The sequence below is a fragment of the Gambusia affinis genome, linkage group LG06 (genome assembly GCF_019740435.1).
Source record: "Gambusia affinis linkage group LG06, SWU_Gaff_1.0, whole genome shotgun sequence".
Taxonomy (NCBI): Eukaryota; Metazoa; Chordata; class Actinopteri; order Cyprinodontiformes; family Poeciliidae; genus Gambusia; species Gambusia affinis.
In genome coordinates this window covers 19,433,195-19,453,481 of record NC_057873.1, presented here as the reverse complement: position 1 = coordinate 19,453,481, position 20,287 = coordinate 19,433,195, and the positions used below count along the sequence as shown (strand labels likewise).

Here is a 20,287-nt window from a genome sequence, read left to right as displayed (position 1 = left end):
TGTGTAGATAAGTTCATTTGAACTCACTAATTGAGGTCACTGTTCCTTTTACACAATTGTGAAACTGTTATTGAAATGGAAATGTCACAACAACATATTATGAGTGTATCCAAATGTTGTATTTTTCTATTAATGTCCTGTTTTGAGACTATAAAATGTTATTTCAGTCATTCCTCAAGTCAAATCTTGAGATAAACGCATTTCAAGATTTTGTGAAAATCCCTGTTTTATTTCTTTGATAAAATTAAAGACAAAACTTTTACATTTTTCCATTTTGATTGAAAACATTTATCAGCATCAAAGTTAACACACTGTTCAGTTAGACAGAAAGTATCAGATATCAAAACTGCTTTCTGATTTCTGTCTAGTTATAGACAGTTGTGGTCTGACGTTTCAGGGGCGGAGCTTCAGGGGAGCTGGGGGTGCGGCGGCCCCGGATGAGAGGCAGAATGTGACAACAGGGATTTTATCAAATCTGATGAGAGCTGGTGAAAGCGGCCTGCTCCTGTTGAGTATGGTGCATGTTGGATTATGTTGTATGACACCCCAGTTGATTATATAGTAGGTTGCCCCAGTCATTGTTGCTAAAAACTTTACAAGACCGACTAATTTTAGTGACTTAGTGGGTGTAAAATATTGAATAAAATGTTGAGCCTCATGTCTGGCCTTATTTTCACTCTTACATTTACGACACACAAAAAACAAGTGGATCGTCCATGTTGTCTCCTAGTGTATTCTGGGTAAAACTTGTCACCAGCCTTCTACCAACGTCATCATCAGTCACTTGGCAACAAATGGGAAACTAGCTTGAGCATTTTTACGGACTAAGTTAACACGAGTGGAGCTCCATGGAGCGGCAAAGAGAAAAGGATAGAAAAAACAGAGCAGGGAAAAGCCAAAAACTGGAAGCATATTTTGTTCCTCATCTTGGACATGAACTGAACTTTTTTGTTGGCAGTGATTCAGACCCGCCAAAACTGCCAGCCCAGCGAAGGAGCCGGACTAGTTACAGGTAGCAACTCTGACGTTATAATTCACAAAGTGTGAGTTAACTGTAGACTGATTGTAAATTGTATCAGCCCAGCCACCGAGCTTACATCCCATTTTTTTCTCTCTCGGTGGTACAGCGGTGATGTCAGGGACTGAAGGCTGAGATATTGTCGCTTTCAACAGTTCGGGTTGAGCACGTTTTTGAGCCAAGACAGCAGTATCGCGTTTATAATTAGGGTTTACATTGGAACCGCCTGGAAGAGCATCTTAAAGATCGTCCAGTTTGTGAGAACGGGGGCGCGCGCGTTCCGCGCCTTGTTACAAACGCTCTGAGAGAGCGCTGTGCGCGAGCTAGGTGCTGCAACACACTGCGCATGCGGCGCGTGCCTCTGCGTACCCGCTTCAACGCGCTGCTGCGTGCTCGGTTCAACGAGTCAACCAGGCTTCAGGCTCTGAGTTGAAATTGATAAAGTGTCAAAATGATCCAATTGCTATCCGTGGTGGTGAACTACTTTGAATTTGTGTTGTTTCATCATTAGTGATCAGTAGCCTGATGTTTCTGTTGTTCTCTTGGTTTGTTATACTTCATGTCTGTTTGATGGACTTCAGAATGACACAGTCGCTCTCTTTGTGGTGAAACTTGTAAGCTCCGCTGTTGGAGGCATGTCTATGTTGTAAAGTTATATTATCATGAGCTTTATTATTTGGGTATAAAGTGAAGTTTACATAGATTCACTATGTGGATCAACGTCAAATTAATTTGGAGCTTTTAATGATTTATTTAAGTTGTTCTTTTACCGACTTCAAGTAAATTCAAAATAACAATGGAGTGCGCTATTAAGAATTTATTGTGAATTTATTGTTTATCCTTTACAGCACCGTGTATCCCACTTATTATAAATTATATATACAGGCTTAAACATATGCATACCCCTTCTCTGATATTTGGTTAAATGCTTTTTTAGATTTATGTATCATCTGTAAACGTCCAGCATCTATCTGTGTCCAAGTTTAAACCACACAGCCTTTGATCACAGGCTAAGTTGAAGATATTAGACCCTCACTCCACTATTACAGCAAAAAGCTGCAAAGGCGCCCCACAGCATGATGCTGCTACCATTCAGCAGGTCTGAATGGTAGCAGAATGGTTTGGGTCATTGTGACGAAAAAGATAAATCAGCAAAGCCTTTTTTTTTCAGGAAGCATCCTTCACTTCCTTTCAGTTTGAATGTGTTCATTTCTTTCTGTCTAGTGCCTCTTTGTGGACAATAAATGAAAAAACATCCAAACCAATCAGTTTTCCTGTAGAAATCTATTTAGACATTACTTTTAAAAAAACGTTCCCAACTACTGTAAATCTACATTCTCCTTCTTTGATCCTCACTGAGTTTGTTGGATTTGCAGATTGTTTTTAAACAACTCCATTTTAAAACAGCAAAGAGAAAACCACCATCTAGAACCGATCATGGTTGCTACATAAACAGGACTTTGTCTTGTCAAGTTAAGACATTCCAGAGCTTTCAGCATATAGGTAATGCATGTACAGCCTTTATTTACGATTATGACTCTTTATTTCAGAGAAAATCTGTGACAAATTGAAATCTACACACCCAGTACTTTATTTTTAATTTAATTTAGTTACTTGGGTATAATGATTTAGCCATAGAAACAGAACAGCTTAAACCAAAATTGGTGAGTGTATGTTAGCCTCTGACTGGAACTGGATGTTTCCTGACTCTTAAAGATAATCCTGTCGTGGCGGCAAAGTCAACCTGAAGACATGAATCAAATCAAATTCTCACAAAGACAAAGGACACAGTCATCTGGACAGCAATAAAACACAGGCAGAAGAGAGAGTGACTTAGATATGTCTGCTAACACAATTTTAAGTAACTATAAGAGTAAAAGTGCCATGAAACTATAAACTGTAAATATACTTATATTTTATATCAAAATTTGTCTTTCTCTATATTGTAGTTTTTCTACATCTAATTAGTTATAACATTGTCAAAAAACCCCCCAACTTTTAAAATACTTCCAAATAAAACATTCTATTTTATCTCCACTACCACACACTCATAGAAAGTATAGAGATGTTGTATGATTAAAAATAAAAAATAAAAATCTAGGTTTATAATTTAGCTTGATATCAAAGAGAGCATCAGCAGTGCCTCGCAAAGGTATTCACGACATTTTTCACATTTTTTTTTTTTAATGTCACAGTTGAAAACTGGGGTAATGAGAAAAGTCTGCAGGGTTTCTGCCCCATATACACGCAGAGACGGTGACCAGATCAGGGCCCACAGTGAAGCCGATGCTCTTCCACAGTGAGAAAAATCAGTTCAGGTGGCGTCTCTGGCCTCCATGATGACGTATTCTGGACATGTCCACCAGTAGGAGACACAGAGGAAGACGCAGGACACACTAGAGCTGGACCAAGTGGCTGGGAAGGGAGAACAAAACGTCTGGGCTTCATTGCTTAGGCTGCTTCTCCCGTGACCCAAACCCGGATCCAGTGGAAGCTAATGGATGGACGGATGGCAATTGAAAACTTTCTTGTCTTTTATTTGGATTCATATGACAGAGCGACACAAAGTAGTGCATGTTTTAAAATGAGAGGGAAAGTTTTCATGCTTTTCGTTTTTTGATTTTTACAAATGAAAATCGGACCTCGCAGTGAAACACGACGGTGGCAAAATCCCACTGTGGGGTGTTTTTCTTTAGCAGGCAGAGATGATGGGAAAATGGAGGCAGATCAATCCGGGACAAAACATAAATATAAACGCATACACATGTAGAAAAAATTTATCCATTAGAAAATGTTTTTTTGATGAAATTTTGCACTACTTAGTGTTTTTCTGCCACATAAATTCTTCATAAAATACAATAAAGTCTGTGGTTTCAGTGTCACAGCATAAAGCATTAAATGGATGTAAATGCTTTTGTGCTCTTGATGAAGGTGATTGAGAAAAAGTTTGTCTTAAAGCCTAAACATCTAGAAACGTTACAAGAAGGAGCTTATTCCTGCTCAAGAGGCTGATAAAAACGTTACCTGGTCAGACTGAATTGTTTGCATTATTCCACTGTGAATGGGTTTTCCACATATTGCAAGAATACTGGGAAAATGTTCTTAAACTGAAACAGAGATTGTATTTTTACAGCTGTAGGTTTTAAGTAAATTCAGAAACCGGTTGATGAGAAGGATTAGTTTTGTCCTGGAGGAAGGAGGAAGTTCTTTCACAAAATATGAGAGCATCTTGTGTTGTACTAGACATCTTAACTTTTATAACTAAAGAACCAGCAGAACAACTTAAAGATATTTCAAAACCTGCAGCTAGGTTTCTTGGTGATCACTGTAATGCTTGTTTTTTTTTTGGCTCTCTCGCTCTCTCTCCTTCAGTCCATTTCATGTACTATTGGTATTGCTGAATCTTATAGAAATGCAGTAAATTTGTAAAATCCCATAAAAAATTAACTATGTTATTTCTTGGGCTTGCATAGTGGGGTTTTGCTTATTTTCCAGCCACCAACTAACACAAAAAAATAAAACAAGAACAGGAAAAAAAAAAGTCCTCTCTTTTCCTGATGAAGCTGAGCCCACATATGCAGACTGAAATCAGAGGCCTGTTTGTGCTGCCCACACGCTTCCATCCATGTACTCTGATGCGAACTGGCAGACTTTGCTGCTCCTCCTGAAGGGGAATCTGATGGTCCAGGCAGCTAAGTGCCTGAGTGGGAATGTGCGGAGCTAACTGGGATGATAAATGGCCATCTAAAGCCAGTGATTTGTCCATCAGGGCTAGTCCTGAAAATGTCTTGAATCAGAGGAGCGGAGATGGGCTTCCTACGGCCCTCCACAGTAGGAATAATCTGCTTTGTTGTGCATCACCAGCTTGTTGTCCACAAAGTAGAAACTGTCGGATTGTGTCTCATAAGGGTGCTGGATCATCTCACGCACTGAAAGAGAGACACAGAGAGGAACGCCACACCATAATCAAGATTTTCTAACATTAAATCCGTTCCATCTGTGTGAGTGTTGTTGCCTCTTTCGGTGATGTCGCACATTCACTCACTTGTTTCCTCAGACAATGTTGGGAACTCGTAAATGTGTTCACAGGTGTTCTTGCTGCTGGGCATGCAGAAGCCGAACTCAAAGTCGAAGCTCTTTAGCAGCTTGTCGCGGAAGTAGTGTCTCTCGATCATACGGAAGTTGTTGATGGGGGTGTCTCCTACTGTGAACTCCACTCTGTGGCGACACGAGGAGAAAATAGACTCACAGAATGTGCTGCTGCTTGTTGATGCTGTAAAAATGTCTGGGCCTCTTTTGTTTAACAGCTGGAAAGTGGATGAAAGTGTTACGCTATGATTTCCCTTACAGTTTTTGTTCACACAGCTTTCAGATCAAAATACGTTAATATTCTGAACAATTCAAATCTTTCTTTGAACACAAAAATTAAGTGCAGTCTTAATTGTAAGTATATTAAAATGCTCACTGCTATTAAACCATGCTTTGTGTGTGTAATTATAATAATAGGAATAATGGTAAAAAGAGATAATAACAGTGTAGTAACAGACCATGTATTATAATTTTGGCTGGAACTCATGGTCATCACAAATGTTTTTTCTGATAAAAATGAAATAGAAACTCATAATATGCACAGCGTAATATGAATTTGTATCTGTCTGATAAAGCTGCTTCCCTGAATTCAAAACCTCAGTAAGTCACAGAGCGGGACAGAAATGATGACCACCTTTAATGTGGTCTGTCTACTACAGTCAGCTGAACTGTTGTCACAGATCACCGTCAGTCTGTTGTCCCAAACTGAACCCAACATGCCTGCTACCTCTGCTCCTCAGCAGCAGCAGAGGCAACAGCAACAGGGACCACTGCATGTTTTCTATTGCTTCAGTGCACTCATTTGTTTTCTATAAATCCTTATCAGACACACCCTCCACATTCTGACTTACGTGGCTCCAACTTGTCGTAGTTGGAGGAAGGCTGGGGTGAACTGGTATCGAACAAATCGGCCGGTGTTGGGGTCACATTGCTTTAAACCACCTGCACGCAAACAGGTGAACAACAACAACAACAACAAAATATTCGTAATCATGTAAAACATGTATGTTTCTTCACTTTAAAGACGGCGGTTTTAGTCTCTGGGGCTTGGCTCTGACCTGGTGCTGGGGGTTTGGTGATCTCAAACAGGACCGTCCCTGTTTCCATGTCACGGATTTTAAACCGGGTGAAGTCAATCATGTGGACATTTTCCTCTGGAGCACAGAGGTAATCTGAAAAAAAAAAAAGATTACACACACACACACACACACACACACAGCCAAAACAACCAAATTTAAAATATGTGAAATGAAAGCAAACATAGATGTTTCTAACGTCCGTCTTCCAAAACAGGCGGATGGACATGCTAATTGGTCTGAAGTTGGGCTACACTCTCCATTTTTTGATGATGTTTTGAGCAGCACTTCACGATGATGTTGCTCACTAGTGTTCTCCTACAAACCTTTGAGGCACATTAATAATGATTTGTAAAATTTTCAATAGTTAATCAAAAGAAATCTTTTGGCATCCTTAAAATAGTTGACTTTTACATGCTTTAGTGGGTATTTTGATGATTTAGATTCAGTGATGCATTCCAGGTTTTCAAGATAGCATTCCATTACCCAAATCTTCATTCATGTAGGGACTCTGGGTGGGCCACCACCAAAAACTGATATTGCTGCAAATCAGAAAAAACCCCCCCAAAACAAACAAACATCTTGGTAAAACTTTGAAAACCATGCATAGTTTTACTTCCTCCATTTTGAACTACTTGTTTCATCACAGAAAATCCAAATCCAAATGAAGTACAATAAGGTTTTTGGCTGTAAAGGGACAAAACGGTTGACTGTTTGTGCAAATCATGAATCCTTTGAAAAAACACACACATTCCCCCCCACCCCACATCAGGTGAAAGGTTACTTCTCAACAACCCATCTTCACACTTTCAGGCTTTTTTGCTGATTTTCTCCAACTGCATCTAATGATTATGTTAACTCTGCATGGTTGTGTGTGTGCGTGCGTGTGTGTGTGTGTGTGTTGTCATGTGTGAGACACTCCCTACCCAACGGGCCTGGATTAGACCTAAGAGGCTTATTGTGTTTTATCATCACATGGACCGACTGGTTTTAAAGTACTTGCATACGTACGTATACACACACACACACATGCACACGCACACACACACAGAGACACACTATTTCTCTTAAAGTGTGGAACGCCAACTTTAGAAGTCTATGCTGCAGAAATTTTTATAGGTTTTGTCTTGCAGGTTTCTGTTAAAGTTCACTGTAAAAATATTAAAACATCTGAACTGTACAATCAGACAGAGTCACATCCTCTTGTATTTCTGAGGGTTAAGGAGCAGATGGGCAGCTCAGGCTTTAGCCACCTGCTCAGAGATATTTATAAATCTTTTCATAAAGTACAGTACACAACAGCTAACACCTTGTCTGAAAATATCCTCCTTGCAAAACATGACTATTTAGAGCCTTCCGTTTGATGTAATGGCCAGCATGGCAGAGCACTGGACACCGAAAAGTAGATAAGAGCTGACAGGATGTGCTGAGCATGAGTCTGAGGGAATTGTTAATTTATTTAGACCTCCCTTTTTGTTTATTTTTTATTTGTTTTGTATTCCTGCATAACATACATTACAAGAACCTGTGGAAGGCCAAAAGGGCCAAATTAAATAAATGCATACATCATATAGTCATTAATTAAACGCACTATGAAATAAATCAATGATTATTTAAATGTATAAATAATTAGTTTAATAGTCATAAACTTAGGACAGTTAATTAAATGTGTTTAATTATTTCATTGTTCTTGTTCCTGCAGCTTTATCGTGAAGTAAGTTTCCAATAACTTGCCCATCAAAGTCAAAGGTCTGACACTGATCTGTTGAGTTCCACTAGTTTGACCCTGTTGGGCCTCCGTATAAACATGAAAATACAAGTCTTTTTTTTTGCCTTCTAAACCTATAAAAGTATCCCTGTACTACCTACAAATTTATTCTAAAATAAATTTAAATATTGAATTAAATTACTGAAAAATGCCCAGTAAAATACAGGACATCTTTTGTAGGCCATGAAACACTATTGAAAAAATAATGTTTCCTAAATAAAATAATTGTTACCCAAAAGAATTAAAACGTGACATTGGTTTCTGAAGTTGTTTGCTGTCACTATTCCACTGGCGTATTGTTTTTTTTTTTTACACAGAACAATGTTGTTAGTTTCAACAAACAAACTTTCATCATTCTGACTATAAATCAACATTAAAGTAATGTCTTCAGTCTTGCTAGTACTGAAACTTATTTAAAAACGTCGTTGCTACCAATAATAATTAAACTGCATAATTCATGATTGTAGTTAAGGGTCAGACCAGTAATTTGAGAGCCTTGTTTGTTCCCTCAGCTCTTTCTTCACCATGATAGAGCAGAAAAATGACCAGATTGTGGCAGACGAGGCTCCAGGTTCATCTGTCCATCTCCCACTTCATCCTACCATGACTCTTGAATAAGCCATGAAAACGCTTGGATTTTCCTGCTTAAGGTTCGGGTGGACTCGGTGGAAACAGTCCACCTTTTTCCAAATCAACAAATGACCGGCCCAGCAGTTTTGTGAGAACCACAGTGATTCTCCTGAATCCTAAGTTTGATAATCGATCAGAGCCATATTTCCATCATCCCTGAGGAACCTTTCCCAGGCAGGGAATAGATATTGAAAATGTTGCTTTAAATGAGGGGAAAAGGCCTATCTGAGTTAATAAATCATTGCATGTTTAATATTTCTTATATGTTAACCTAGTTAAAGACAAGAAAGAAAGAGATAAAAAGAAATGTAAAGTGACTGGATTGAAGTAACAGTTTGTGGTAAAACGTAAATAAATAAAAGAGCATTAAACTACTAATATATTAAAAATCATAATATTTACTAAAATTAGCAAGCCACATTGTTCATCTTCATCTTTCCCTGAAGTTTTTCTGATTTTGTTAAGAAATACTGTACAGTTTTTTACATGTAGCAAATGAGACCAAAAAATGTTACGTTTTTATTATTAAGCGTTTGCTTGCACAAATTAACTTCATGGCTCTTAAAATATTAGGAAAAGACTGTACTTTTTTTTTTTTTACAAGTAAAGATTGAACAATTCACTATTTATTTTTTAGGAGTTTGATAATCGATAATTTACTTAGGTTGCAAACATATATGCAAAGGACAAAATTACTCACTTACAAATGTACATTTTCTAAATAAACGCATACCTAAAATTTAACATGACCCAACATATCTCAAAGATTTCTGACACTATATTAGGAGAATGCTTATTTTTCTATCTGTAGATCTTATTCCACTAAATAATAACGCATTTTGTTTTAAGTCTTGTTTTTATGTAAGGGAAAGGATAATGACGTTTATTTTACTGTAAATAAACATCATTATGTGTAGTTCACTTTTTCTTGGCATACTAAGCAAACGGGATAAACTATAATTTCCTTGAACTGAAATTAATTCTGACTCTGGGCTTTTTTTCAATGTATGTGAACACAGAGGGTTAAACAAACCTAAATAAACTGCCTGAGATTAGATTTAGAAATGAAAAATATCATTCAGCAAGTCTTTAAAAAGATGGCGCCATAAACTGAATGAAGATATGAACATGTCACAGTTTATAGGCTGTATTTCATCTGATTCTTCCACAGAGAAATCAGAGGCTGGCCTACTTAGACTCCACAGAATCTTGTGGATTTTATCTGGTACTAAATTTCTTCTTTCCTCTGAAAATCATTCATGTAAGGGTGACATCAGTGTGGGACGATAACAGATGATTATTGGATTAATAACAGAACAGTGGCTGACTCAGACTCCTCGGGATTTTTCAGAAACAGAGATAAAAATAACAACGTGAGTCACCTATAAATAATAACCGCTCACATTGTGACATAAGACGGATTCCTCTTCAGACTGGCAACATCCAGCCTGGAGCATGTCTCTTTTTTTACACCATGGGTGAACAAAAAACAGGATTATAGTATGCTGGTTACAATGGAAACCATTTTTTAAAAAAAGTTTTATCAACTCATAAAACTAAATTAAGGCTATAACGATGTTGACTCGGATGTCTTCTGATTTTCAACATTTCAAAAATTGTCCATCATATTTTTGCATTTTAAACTCAACAAGATGCCATTGAAAATGTTGGAACCTTCCCTCCCCAACCCGTTTCTGCACACTCTCCATTAGCTGCATGAAATAAAACTGTTGCATTTTCCCCTTCCTTACAACTAAGACAATTTAGGCTATTTGAAAATGTTTCCATTTTTGGATGATGATATGAGCTATGAAGAGCAATCAGTGACTCACACTGAAGTAGTGCTGCGGTTGTTGAGCAGCCAACTGCAGGATTTATAGTCTGACTAGTTACCAATCAATTATCAGTTTGTTATTCTTATATTCATGAAAGAACCTGTTACTGCTGCACTAGTGTATTGTGAAATATAACTTTATTTTTATTAAAAGGCTCCATATCGCACCTAGGGGTAAAGAATGGGAATGATGCGTGACACCAAAAAGAATTGTTTCATGTTTTAGTTGACTAAGTTTATTGAATTTTGTCAAAATAACTACAAATGAAGCTAACTTCTGTAGTTATTTGTCAAAAGATTATAACTAAAACTAAACAGAAGAGTGCTGTCAACATTAACACTGTTCTTCACTCATTCACTGCGACCATTTATTAATGGTGCATTAACTGATCCAGAAATACATTAGATTTTTCAGCTTCCCTCCAGCCAGTCACCAGTCGGGAATGATCAAACTAAAAATGATCTTATTGAAGTCAGCAGCTAATGTCTTTGTGCTTCTCTTCAGAAAAAGATTGGAAAATAACCAAAATCCAAAGAACTACACCGTGTTCCAAATTATTATGCAAATTGGATTTAAATGTCATAAAGATTAAATTTTTTGTTGTGCTATTAAATTTATAGATGGTATTGTGTGTCAGGGCTCTTTGAATCACTATAATTAATTTTAGAGAGCTGGTTGATTAGTTTGTCTGGTGAGCTCAGTTAAAGGAAATCTACTTAAGAGGGATGGAGGGTCCAGATGGACGCAGTAGTGGATTGGTGATGGATGGCCACTACGTCTCAACACGGATGTGACATCAGCAAGGAGGTGGTGGAGTCATGCTTTGGGCTGAAATCATGGGGAGAGAATCATTGGTCGGCCCCTTCAGAGTCCCTGAAGGTGTGAAAATGACCTCAGCAAACTATATGGACTTTCTGACTGATCACTTTCTTTCATGGTTCAAAAAGAAGAGCTGAACCTTCAGTAATAAAATCATCTTCATGCATGAGAATGCACCATCTCATGCTGTTGGCTGCTATGGGCATGAAAGGGAGAAAATCATGGTGTGGTCACCATCCTCCTCTGACCTCTGACCTCAACCCTACTGAGAACCTTTGGAGTTTCCTCAAGCAGAAGATCTGAGGGTTGGATGCAGTTCATATCAAAACAGCTCTGGAAAGAGCTGTTTTGATATGAAATTCAAAACAGCTGAAATTCAAGCAGAAACTTTCCACAAACTCACAAGTTCAATGGATCAAGAATTGTGCTGTGATATCAAAGAAGATTCTATGTTAAAATGTAACTCAGTCTGTTAAGATGTTTTTGATTGAAATTGAGACCTGGCTAGAAAGAGCATGTAGGCGAATACCAGGATGAAGCTCGCTTTTGGTCAACATGCAGGTGCAGCACTAAATCATAGCAGATTATCTGTAATGAGACACTTGCTGTATGCAAATCAAATTCAGTGTTTTTCTTTTGCAACACTGAAGCCCGAGGGGAAAAGAACACTTGTCAACGGGGGATTTGTTTCCAGCACTGCTGCAGCTAGAGTGCTGGAAGGAAGGACAATGCAAACATGTGCTGATATATCTTTTTAAAATAACCTGAAGCTGAGAGAGCATCTGGTGAGATGTGGCTGTTTGTATGACAATGATGACTGACAAGCTATTTCATGTCTCATCAGTTGTGCTCATTCCTATTCATCCACAATCTCAGTTTGATTTACATCTGGCCATGAATAGGCTTTGACCTAAACCATTCAGTTGCAGCTCTGGTTGGAAACTCAGGGTGGCTGCACTGCCGACAATCTCATGAAATGAAAAAATGTGCAACAAGTTGACAAAGTGAACACTTTTGCAAGGTAGATGTTTTACTGTCCTGCAATTGGCTCAATCCATCTGCTCTTTAACTCTTATCATTTTGAGCCTCATGCTGTCACTCCAACATTTCATACTGAAGAAGTTGTGTTCATAATCTTAGTTTGCAAACAACCTTTTCAATGTAGACCAAAAAGTTTCCTTTTTTTGGACTCATCAGAGCAGAGCACCTTCTTTCATTTTTGTTGATTTTTAGCTCTCTTTCGAAAACAGTTTTATTCTTGCTGCTCTTCCAAAACGTTTGTTCAAACTGAGCAGTGGATCACTTCAACTCCTCCAGAGTCATCATGAAGCTCCTGACTGCTTTTAGCCAATCGATGCTCTTCTCAATGCCTGTGTCAGTTTGGTGGACCATGACGTTTCATGACCTGCTTTTTCTATTTCAAAAGCTGGCATATTATTTCAGAACACTTTTAATAATGAAGTGATATATAAACTTAATTAAACTTAAAAACACAACATCTCAATAACTACCTTTGGCCTAGTTTCTAGTTCAAACATCTTAATACACTTGAAATAAGATAAAATTAACTTACAACTAACTTATCAGCATGATACACATTTAGTTATAATATGGAAAAATGTCTTGTTCCACTGACAGATCGTGTCACATGTAACTAAGTACTTTTTCATCAATGTTAAGGAATTATTATTTTAAGACAATGTCCTGTCTTGCTGAAAAGTTAGCTGTAAGTTAGTTTTGTCTTATTTCAAGTTCACTAAGATATTTGCACTAGAAACCAGATCAGAAATACTTGGTAAGAGTTTGTGTTTTTGCAGTGTCCTGGATTAAAAGCAGATGAATACAAATGCCCAGCGCCACATTTCAGATTTTCTTTTATAAAAGGGATTAGTAAACATACATAACTTTTCATTGTACTTCACATTTATGCTCTACCGTATGTTAGTCTGATACATAAAATTCCAAATAAACACAATGAAGTTTCTGTAATCTGACTAAATGTAAAAAAAAAGTTTAAGAGGCACTGATACCTTTGCATGACTACTTTTTCCAAATTTCTTTGATACTGTTTTGTAGTTCAATAACTGTAAAGACTCTGACAAAGTACCAAAACAAGGCATTTGTTAGACATATTGTCTATCAGCATAAATCAGTCTTTCTTTCTTTGCTGAAATTGCTCTTATTAAAGTAAACTCAGCTGCACTTCTTGAGCCATTCTGTGCTCAGAAACAGTCTGTCTGAAACCAAAGTGCCAGTCTCACAGAGCTGGCCAGCTGCCATTTATAGCTCCTTAATCCCTCAGATTAGCCCAGAGTAACAGACTTTTAGCCTCGGGGATTGACTTCACATGCCTTATTCTTTCCATCTGACTCTGAGGCCTCTGATTGATGCAGAGACCTTGTGTTGAAGTCACGTCGGAACACAAGGAAGGACAATGCAAACATGTGCTGAAATAACCTGAAGCTGAGAGGGCATCCGGTGAGATGTGGCTGTTTGTGTGATGATGATGACTGACAAGCTGTTTCATGTCTCTCAGCTAAAAGCACCTGTGGGCAAATTGGCAAACAGTGAGGTTCATGGATGGGTTGCCTTCTGTGCACCTGAATGCAGATGAGATTCTTTCCTCTCATCTTTCTCCAAATAACATTACAAAGGAGAGAGAAAACTGTGATTTCCTTGCATAATGACACAAAGTAGAGAATTATTGTGAAGTAGAAGGTTAATGACACATGGGTCTTATTTTAAATCCCTTAAAAATGTGGCATATGTATTCAATCATCTTTTTTCAGAGTCATATGATTACCAATATGACTTATTACACATATGATTTATTACACACCCATTGGTGTGTAATAAATAGCAGTCTCAGTGTAAATCCAGCTAGTATGAGAAGGTATCAGACGTTTGTTGGAGAACATTGATGAACAAACAGCATCATAAAAAGCTGTTAAGCTGTTAAGTAAAGAAAAACTAAAAAACAAAATCTTAAAGACTCGTATGTGTAACTCTTCTGATAAACTTTTATGTCTTTAATTTGAAAAAAAAAAAAGAAGCAAAAAAACCAAAACAAAAACCTCTGACAACTTTGCTGTGTCTCTCATGTCTCATTCAAAGGGGTCAGATTATCCTAGGCTATTTATGTAGTTACACTGCTACAGGCTTAAGCTGCTGTAGGATAAACTGACCACTTTTCTTCACTTTCTTCTTCTACTACTCTCAGCTAAACACAATGGATTTAGCTGAGATTATTTGCTTTTAAAACTGTTATCTTTATGTCAGAAGCTACACCTGGTCTGGGGTTTTGTTTGGCTGAAATACTTTTCTGGAGACGGACACCGACTGCCTTAATATCTCCCCTGATTTAGTTTTATTTATCTAAGCAATTAGCACATAAAATATATCCACATGTGTGACTTTAGCAAAGTCAAATATTGTGGACTAATCTATCCTATCTCAAAAATCTATCCTTTTTGAGTTTTCCCAAAATGTTTAACCTTAATAACTGTAAACTTCTAAATATGAAAAAAGTTATAAAAAAACTTGCAAAACTCTTCATGAGATAGACAACACACCATCACTCTTAATATGATCGACCCTCTGTCATCCTAATATTAATAATCCATCTGTATTCTTTTATTTATACACTGTAATGATGTCACAGGTCTCAGTTCGTCCCTTAGATTTGGTTCTTAGTTTATTTCTGTGCCTCATTGTGTGTTTCCTCACAGTTTGGTTTTCATTTATGTTTATATTTTTGTTAGCTCCTTGCTGTTCATTCACTTAGATTTTGCTCATTAATTATTTTTCCTTGTGTATTTTGCATAATGTTCTTTAGATGTTTCTTTCTTAAGTTTCAGGGGTTTCTCCTTCCTCAGTTTGCCAGTATGCGTCTCTTCCCAGTTGTTTCTCATCTCCTCATCTCCTGTGCTGACCCTCTCCCTCAGCTACTCACCTCTGATTAGCTCTTCATGTTTCCTTGTCTGTGCCGCCTCTCCCTCAGTATGTAAGCCCCTCATTCTCTTCACTCACTGATGGATTCTACCGTTGTCGCCCCGATGCCTCTGTGCAAATCTGCAAACCCCATAGATTTAGGCCCTGGTTCCTTCCAACGTTTTGTACGTCTCCTTTGTTTTCATTAAAAATTTCTGAATTAATTTACTCCAGCGGATCTCTGCTCTTGGGTGCTTAAACACAAAACTTCCCAAATATGACAATACCTTTGTTTTAATGAGTGGTTATTTGAGCTCCGCTTCTCTTTAAATCATCTCACCCAATTGGATATTTTCTCCTTTTCATAAAGCTCCCTATGAACACCCTGGTAAGATTAAAACAGCTGTCTGAGGTGATCAGAAAGACGGCCTTAGATGAAAAACAACGACCAACGTGCCCAGGTTAGAGCATCCAAACAGATTCACCCACAAAGCAGACCATAGGATGCTAAATGGATCCTCCAAAATCCTATCCTCGGTTAGATTAATCTAAAAATAAATTATTTGGAGACCACAAAAGGGAGCATGTTTAACATAAACCAAATACAGTGTTCCATAACATCTATCCATCCATCCATCCATTTTCTATACACCCTTTGTCCCTAATGGGGTCGGGAGGGTCGCTGGTGCCTATCTCCAGCTGCGTCCCGGGCGAGAGGCGGGGTTCACCCTGGACAGGTCGCCAGTCTGTCGCAGGGCAACACAAAGACATACAAGACAAACAAACATTCACACACACACTCACACCTAGGGAGAATTTAGAGAAACCAATTAACCTGACAGTCATGTTTTTGGACTGTGGGAGGAAGCCGGAGAACCCGGAGAGAACCCACGCATGCACAGGGAGAACATGCAAACTCCATGCAGAAAGACCCCGGGCCGGGAATCGAACCCAGGACCTTCTTGCTGCAAGGCAACAGCTCTACCAACTGCGCCACTGTGCAGCCCACTGTTCCATAACAATAAAATCTAATATCATCTGTGAAGGCCAGAGGTGGAAGTGTCATGGTTTGGACATGTTTAGCTGCAGCAGGTGTTGGTCATCTAACCATAATTGAAACCGCCACAAGTTCTACAATGTGTCAGTCATGCTTAAGAGAAATGCAAGAAGTGTAAAGTAGAAACAGAACTTTGGTTTCAGATTGTGGTACAAAATGATTCAATATACCGAAAATCCTGGAGTTAGCAAAGTAAACCATTAAACCTTCTTTGCGTAGTTGCTCAAATCCTTCAAGAGGTAGCTGATCAGCTGTAGCACCAACAACCAACAACAGGTCGTGCTGCCCTGTATTCATCCACAGAACCAGCAACACCTTTCTGCTGTCTATAAACCCTGTTAGTATTCTGTCTGTCTCCTTTCAACACCACATGCTGTTTAAATCCAGGTGGAAACTGACAGACGAACTACTCAGACTGTGTTCATGTGCACTCACACATAAAAAGCTATTTACAGCTGGCGGAGGACAAGATGATGGGTCCGACACAAAAATCTTCCAACGCCAAACGGAATGAAGACAGAAAGACAATGTTGTAAAATAAGATAATACAAACAATTATTAATTGAATCAGTTAAAAAAAAATAAAAAATCAGCAGTACAGCTCTTTGTTGACTGCAAGGACATCATTAATTATGCATTATATAAACATGAGAGGTTACAGGATGGGACTGCACAGTATTAGATTTGTTGTTCTTTTAAACAAATCCCACCAAATTAAGTTCAGACATAAAGATTCTGAGTGCATGGCTCTCAGATGATTATTTTACATTTCTTGCCATTGAAGAAGCTGTCTGATATGGACATACCATGAATTTGCTGCTCTGATGTATATTTGTTTTCTAGGCAGGCTGTGGGTTGATGAGGTTTGAAGTGTGATGACTGAAGCTGGGCTTGTTAGGATCTGGGGTTGCCTGACTTTTTGTTGTTGTTTGTTTTATCAGTTTTTGTGTCCCTCAAGTTTTTTTTTTTGTTAGTTCTGCTTCGTTTCCATTTCCACTTCAGTTCTTCCTTAGTGAATCTAGTCGTGTTTATTTATTGTTCTAGTCATTTTTTGCCACTCAAATTTCATTATGTTTCTTCAGCTATTCTGCAGTGTTAAATTGACTTAATGTTCCTCTGTGTTTTCCTCTTTGACCCTCGGGCCACTTCCTCTCTCCCTCTCCTCAGTCTGCCTCCTGCTCCCTTCACTCACACCTGTAACCCGTTAGCTCATCAGCCTCGGTCTTTTGCTCAGCATTCTACCTCCAGAGTATTTAAATACTTCATTCTCAGTCGCTCCTTGCCGGTTCCTCTCATCTACTCCCTTCTTTTCTCTATATCCTTCTCATGTCTCACTGCTGGATTTTTTTCCTGTGAATCTTTAGTTTGTGTTTCTGCCTTGTCTACCTATTTTTGTTTTTCATAATTGTTCCATCAAACTATTAATCTTCAAGGCCTCTGCTGCTCTGCATTTGGACCCATCATCAAACAGACATTATGACAGTGCAGCTCCAAAACGATGCCATTTATGTCAGGAATCTACCGATTCTTGATGATCTCTCTCACCAAACAACAATAAACAAACTTGTTCTGGGATAAAGTGTGTGTTTTTCATGTGATGATTTAAAAGGGCGGTAATAAGTGTTCTTGGACGTTCACAATGAGCAAATAAAAATTAATGTAGGAAGCAGAGCGGCACCCTTTGACAATTAAGATCAAACTAAATTCCAGTTTTACCTTTTGATTAAATGCTTGAAAAATGCTGAATCAATGCTGTATCTTCAAGCCTTATCTTCAACCGTACTTAATAATTACCTGTTTGCATCACTTCATTGCACAATGCTGTGTTACAGCCACCCTGACATAATCCAGATTACATGTCAGCGGAGAGCAGAGATTACCACACCATCATGAGTGATTTAGGATTCATCACACCGATGAGACGCTGGTGGTAAAATGCAGAGAGAGGTGACTATCTGAGGGTTAAACCTTTAACCTCTGAATCCAAACATCACTTCCTACCCTAATTCACCCTAATATGAATTTAGGGTGATAAATTAATACACAAAAAATTATACACGCTTCCAATTTTCTGTGCTTTGAATAAACTTTTGAAAATAAAAACAAAAGTAAAGAATATTTTTGTTTCAGATATTTTTTATAAAATATTTAAATCAAGTTTGAGTCACAACTCTGATGCAAAAATGTGTCTATTGTTTGTTTCTTCAGATCCTAATGTGATACGGTCATATTCTTAACGAAAATAAAACATTGTCCTGAAATTATACAACTTAATATCAGAGCTTCAATATTATGCTTCGATAATATTGTGCTTAATATATAAGCTTATATATACATATATAGCTTCAATGACGGGCCTCAGAAGATGGGATTAAATTTTAACTTTATGATTTTTCTGCAGTGTTACATTTTACATTTTTTGACATGAGCTAAAGAAAGTGGACTCCAACATTTACCTTTCTTTCCAGGCACTCATCTGCCATCTCTCAAATCTGATTTGCAACTGACTGAAACTCCAAACCAGCGAAACTGTGTTTTCTTTCTGCCTGCTCAAACGTCTCAAACACTAAGCCAGCTGCAGCAGATGGAGGCCCAAACGCATCCTCCACACTGCCGGTTTCTTCTTGTTAAAAGAAAGTTATTCCTTTCCACTGTCGCCACAGGCCTGCTCCGGATAAAAGATTGTGACTCCATGCCGGTGGCTGGATTTTCTTAGATAATGTTAGTATTTCAAACTGAATATGACTTCATTGAATTATAACATGGATCAAACTGAACTGTGTGTAGCTGAATTTGAATCTATAGCATACCTGGAATGATTTGACTATATTTCCTAGTTCTACTAGAATTTTATAGAATCTGTAAATGAATGTCAAGATACTTGTGAATTAAGCATATGCACAAAACAACTTAAGTTTCTAACCACCCAAATGAAGAAACATCCTCTTGGTTTGGAATCGTAAAGGTCCAGCCCTATTACGAAATGTTGACATGTTTCCATAATATAAGAAACAGCAGAGTGGTAGCACACACACACACACGCACACACACACGCACACGCACGCACAGAGCTCTTGTTTTTCTGCTCCATCTGGGAGCTGTCTGCACTATCAGCTATAATTAGCAGATCACATCCCAGGTCACCTGTTACCTCAGAGTTGCAGGTGTGGTAAGGTGAGCTAGAGTTTTTTTTTTGTTTTTTGTTTTTTAAAAAAGCAGCAATGATTTAAACAAACAATGCACACTTATCAATACCAGCAGGAAAACTTGCAGTGCCCAGAAATTGACGGTGAAGATCCACCTGCTCACTGTGCAGACTGGTTCAAATGCTTTAGTCTAATTGAAAGCTGTCGCTGTCCATGGTTTTAACCTTCCTCAAGAAAGGCAATAAGCATATAATCAGGCTCCTAGTGGAGAAGCAGTTAAACCCTTGGTTTTCCTGGAAGCATTCCTACAGCCGGTTACTCACTCTCTGTGATCTTCTGCAGTCCCAGCACATCCTCTGGTGTTATAACTGTGTTCTTGCGCAGCTCTTCTTCGGTTCTAACCGGGATGCCCATGTCTGATGAGTTGCAGCCCTGCTGCACTTTCATGTCCAGCCGAAGAGGATTGCGGCCGGGAACTGACCGAGGCTCTCTTCCTCTCGACGCACCAACAGATTTACTTTGCGCCGGAAGCCTTCAGAGGCGCGATGTCAAACAAGCTCTGCGCTGTTACCAGAATAACTCGTTCTCCATGCCTCCTCCTCCCCTTCTCGATCCAGTAGGAAATAAAAAATCAGCTCTCTGCTCCCTCCCCGATGCCCTCCCTCCCGCACGCCGGGCTCATCGGCTCTTTCACAAGCTATTTAATCCAAATCCCGTTTTAAAGCGAGCACGGCGCGCTGCTCCGCGGCTCTGCTCCACTTCACTACTAACACTGCCTGCCTGACGGCCGTCGGGAGTCTTTTCTCTAGTTGACTTTGCGTCATGGCTGCACTAAACAGAGGGGTGAAACGAAACATCACAATGTGCTTCTCTGTTCCTCTGTTCTTCTAATTTATCAAATGTTCACCCAAGTTCAATC

General features: G+C 38.5%; 2 protein-coding genes across 2 annotated transcripts in view; one reads left to right on the top strand and one right to left on the bottom strand.

The window, feature by feature from the left end:
- Window positions 1–390: 390 nt before the first annotated feature.
- cryba1a (crystallin, beta A1a) overlaps window positions 391–20,287 on the top strand; it is a 29,743-nt gene continuing 9,846 nt past the window's right edge. Inside the window, exon 1 of the mRNA XM_044120223.1 lies at window positions 391–1,012. Within this exon, the coding sequence (XP_043976158.1) occupies window positions 849–1,012 (164 nt within the window). The 5' untranslated portion in view covers window positions 391–848. The remainder of the gene's footprint in view (window positions 1,013–20,287) is intronic.
- unc119a (unc-119 homolog a (C. elegans)) lies at window positions 1,041–19,995 on the bottom strand. The gene is made up of 5 exons (XM_044120227.1): window positions 19,692–19,995; window positions 6,166–6,279; window positions 5,959–6,049; window positions 5,064–5,236; window positions 1,041–4,947 (listed from the first exon to the last, which is right to left on the bottom strand). The coding sequence occupies exons 1-5, from the start codon at window positions 19,813–19,815 to the stop codon at window positions 4,835–4,837; spliced, it is 615 nt and encodes a 204-aa protein (XP_043976162.1). The 5' UTR covers window positions 19,816–19,995; the 3' UTR covers window positions 1,041–4,834.

Bases quoted from the DNA above. Each gene is read 5' to 3' on its own strand.
- unc119a (XM_044120227.1), bottom strand. From the start codon at position 19,815: ATGAAAGTGCAGCAGGGCTGCAACTCATCAGACATGGGCATCCCGGTT. The intron at 6,280-19,691 runs GTGAGTAACCGG...TTTTTTTTTCAG, and splicing joins ACTGCAGAAGATCACAGAGA to ATTACCTCTGTGCTCCAGAG. The intron at 4,948-5,063 runs GTGAGTGAATGT...TCTCTCTTTCAG, and splicing joins AACATTGTCTGAGGAAACAA to TGCGTGAGATGATCCAGCAC.